This window comes from Fragaria vesca, linkage group LG2 (assembly GCF_000184155.1).
Source record: "Fragaria vesca subsp. vesca linkage group LG2, FraVesHawaii_1.0, whole genome shotgun sequence".
Lineage (NCBI taxonomy): Eukaryota > Viridiplantae > Streptophyta > Magnoliopsida > Rosales > Rosaceae > Fragaria > Fragaria vesca.
The window spans coordinates 9554548-9558324 of record NC_020492.1 but is presented as its reverse complement, the minus strand read 5'-3'; the positions used below and the strand labels follow the sequence as shown (position 1 = coordinate 9558324).

General features: G+C 40.1%; 1 protein-coding gene across 1 annotated transcript; it reads left to right on the top strand.

The window, feature by feature from the left end:
• The first annotated feature begins 425 nt into the window (after positions 1 to 425).
• On the top strand, positions 426 to 2709 carry LOC101295092 (BTB/POZ domain-containing protein At5g48800-like). The gene is made up of 4 exons (XM_004290163.1): positions 426 to 466; positions 566 to 632; positions 808 to 1980; positions 2119 to 2709. The coding sequence occupies exons 1-4, from the start codon at positions 453 to 455 to the stop codon at positions 2650 to 2652; spliced, it is 1788 nt and encodes a 595-aa protein (XP_004290211.1). The 5' UTR covers positions 426 to 452; the 3' UTR covers positions 2653 to 2709.
• The last annotated feature ends 1068 nt before the right edge of the window (positions 2710 to 3777 follow it).

The window sequence follows — 3777 nt, the reverse complement described above, 5'->3', positions numbered from 1 at the left end:
CACCACCACCCGCAGCAGCTCCCTTTGGCTAAGAGTGCCAGGCAGCACAGATATAACGAATGGTCTGGTTTTTTTTTTTTTTTTTTTTTTTTTTTTGGTCGATTAGAACGAATGGTTTGTTTTCTATTGCTGTGTTTTCATGTTCTGGTTCACCCCAGTACATACTTGCGCTTTTCTTGTTCAACGTACTGGTACTTCAATTTGTGTGTTTAATATCTGTTTGTGCTTAGATCTTGTTATTTACTTCTGTTGTACTAGTACTTCTGTAGTTCTGTTCATCACAGACAGTTGCAGACTTTGTTTTCTTTCTTTTTTCATTCTGCCTTTATTAGTTCTTGTGTTTTCGTTTTCGCTTCTCTTTCTCTCTCTTGTTGTTATAAACTTGTAGCTGAGTTGGGATTACTGTTTTCTATAGTACCAATACTGTTCTTTTCACAGTTTTTCTGTTCTTAATGGTTTCTTGGGTGTAAGTTCTATTATGATTCGTATGCTTACTATTTAAGTAGTCCTAATTCAGATGCTTTCATGGTGCATGGATTAATCTTTGGCTATTAATGTTATGTAGGATTTTCCGGGATGTTCCAAGTGATATTACAATAGAAGTGAATGGAGGGGCTTTCTCACTGCATAAGGTGACTACTTGCTATTGATTCTGCAATTCTTCATAACTTTCTTCTTGGAAAGATACTGATCAGAAGAAATTGCAACGATTTTTTATGAGAAAGAATATGTTTTGAGTCTATAACAGGTGACTCGGATTCTCAGTTTCTTCATGCACTTATGATCTAATGTTATCTTGGAATGCAGTTCCCTCTTGTCTCTCGAAGTGGACGCATCAGGAAGCTAGTTGCTGAACATAGAGATTCTGATATCTCAAGGGTGGAGCTTCTTAATCTACCAGGAGGCGCTGAAACATTTGAGTTGGCAGCAAAATTCTGTTACGGTATTAACTTTGAAATCACTTCAGCAAATGTTGCGCAGCTGTGTTGTATATCCGATTTTCTTGAGATGACAGAAGAGTTCTCAAAAGATAATCTTGGCTCGCGTGCTGAAGAGTATCTCGAAAGCATTGTTTGCAAGAGTCTTGAAATGTGTGTTGAAGTTTTGCAACAATGTGAGGCTTTACTTCCTCTAGCTGATGAGCTAAGAGTAGTTAGCCGCTGCATAGATGCAATAGCCTCAAAGGCCTGTGTGGAGCAAATTGCTTCAAGCTTCTCGCGGTTGGAGTATAGCAGCTCAGGGAGGCTCCACATGAACAGGCAAGCCAAATGTGATGGGGACTGGTGGATAGAAGATCTATCTGGCCTACGAGTTGACTTGTACCAAAGAGTCATAACAGCCATGAAGTGTCGTGGAGTTCGCCCTGAGAGTATTGGTGCATCCCTGATGAACTATGCTCAGAAGGAGTTGACAAAGAAGTCCAGCTTATGGAATCCACCTGGCCAGACAAAAGTTGATGTAATCTCAGTTTCAACAGGGAATGAAAAACTTGTGGTTGAAGCCATTGTCAGCCTCCTGCCTGTTGAGAAACTTGCTGTTCCAATCAATTTCCTTTTCGGGCTTTTGCGAAGTGCAGTGATTCTTGATTGCACAATTGCTTGCAGACTTGATCTGGAGAGGAGGATTGGGTCTCAGTTGGACATTTCTACTCTTGATGATCTTCTGATACCATCTTTCAAGCACTCTGGTGACACTTTGTTTGATGTGGATACGGTGCATAGGATTTTAATTAATTTTTCTCAGCAAGAGGATAGTGAAGAAGAAATGGAAGATGGTTCTGTTTTTGAATCTGATAGTCCTCATTCGCCTTCCCAGACTGCACTTTTTAAGGTTTCAAAATTAGTGGACAACTACCTTTCTGAGATTGCTCCTGATGCAAACCTCAAGCTTGCTAAATTCCTAGTCATTGCTGATGCTTTGCCTGAACATGCACGAACTGTTCATGATGGCTTATATCGAGCCATCGACATCTATTTGAAAGTATGTCTTTATCATCCTTTCCTCAGAATTATCCAATATGTATTGGTTATGCTCTATAGTCTTGTTTTCTAGTTGCCAACTTATCATTCAAGTTTCATTGCGGTGAAATTTCATTTAACAAGTCTTTTTCTGTGACAGGCCCATCAAAGCTTATCAGATACTGACAAGAAGAAGCTCTGCAAGCTAATTGATTTCCAAAAGCTCTCTCAAGAAGCCGGAGCACATGCTGCACAGAATGAGCGCCTTCCTCTCCAGTCGATTGTACAAGTTCTTTATTTTGAGCAAATAAGGCTCAGAAATTCCTTGGGGTGCTCTAATGGTGAAGATGAACACAAGCCAATGCACCAGTCATGGAGGATCAGCAGTGGTGCTCTCAGTGCAGCAATGTCTCCTCGAGACAACTATGCATCATTACGGCGAGAAAACCGTGAGCTAAAACTTGAGCTAGCTCGGTTACGAATGAGACTAAATGATCTTGAGAGAGAGCATGTCTGTATGAAGAGGGATATGCAAAAGTCCAACTCTCATAAGTTTATGAGTTCCTTCTCTAAGAAAATTGGCAAGCTAAGCTTTTTCGGACATAGTTCTTCAAGGGCATCCACTTCTCCATCAAGACAATCATATAGAACTGATTCTAAGGTGATCGATAGAACGTGTGCAAGCATAGATTAGGTAATCCACATTACCAAGAAATGTTTTTGTTTTGCTGATGAACTGCAAGTCATGCTTGAATTTTTTTCGCTACGCTTTTTCAACCACCTTGTACATAAGATTTGGTGCTTTGAGTAAGTAATAGCAGGGAAAGCTTCTACTTCTTGATTGCAAGTGATGCTTTTGGATGAACAGTTTTGATTTTGTTTAAAACTTAAATCATCATTCTTAAAGTGAGATGCAGGATAATTCTCATATACAATCTATCCGCTTGACATGAAGTTTATGTAGAAAATTGTCTCTTGGCTGTAAAAGTATAGCAGAGAATAGAACAAACAAATGAAACTATTAACTTGTATAGCTGATCTAGTAAGGTAACAAGTCCTTGGTTTGCATAAACAACGTACAAAATATGACTCAGTCATCTGAATCATCAATACTTATAGTCTGGATATTGCATCCGATAATCAGCAGCCTTGGTTTGCCGCTCCACATAGTCGTCTGGCAACTCAAATCTCACTATAAATTGACGCAACTTACGAGCACTATCTGGTTTTCTTATACAAGATTTCAGTGTGGGAACCTGTCTACTAGTTGTAACCTTTAGATCACCAAGTTTGCTAGTAATGCTACTGAAGCTAGCTTTACCTTTACCTTTTCTATTCTCATTTTTTGAAGAATGAGATGATGGTTTTCGTTTAGGCTCTTCATGAGTTTTTTTGGAGTCTAGCAACACTGGAGCAGATGACACCCTTTGGACAGCTCTTCGTACTTCTTTGTCATAGTCTTGTTCTTCAGTTGGACACACAGAAGTAGTAGCACAAGACATGTTCAAGAATTGATGCTTAAGCCGCTTCCTGTGCTCTTGGTGCTTTGGTGTCCTCCCAGCGTCTGACTTGTTGGATGGAGAAGTCTTTTTTGATACTTGCTGCTGAGCTTGATCTTTTGGAAACTCTCGTTGCTGCTGCTGCTGCAAAGCAGGAGATGACTGATCAGAATCAGAATTCTCTCTAGCTTTAAGCAACTGATAGATAGTGCGGTTAGGAACTATGTAGAACACTCTTCCAGGGGTCAAAATTGCTTCAGGCTTAACCAAAATCCATGGGAACTCAAAGATATCCGGCCGAGTGATGCTGTGCCTGGGGT

What these genes read in the sequence shown, in the direction of transcription:
- LOC101295092 (XM_004290163.1), top strand. An exon ending in GGGCTTTCTCACTGCATAAG is followed by an intron (nt 633 to 807) that starts GTGACTACTTGC and finishes CTTGGAATGCAG; the next exon opens with TTCCCTCTTGTCTCTCGAAG. An exon ending in CCATCGACATCTATTTGAAA is followed by an intron (nt 1,981 to 2,118) that starts GTATGTCTTTAT and finishes TTTCTGTGACAG; the next exon opens with GCCCATCAAAGCTTATCAGA.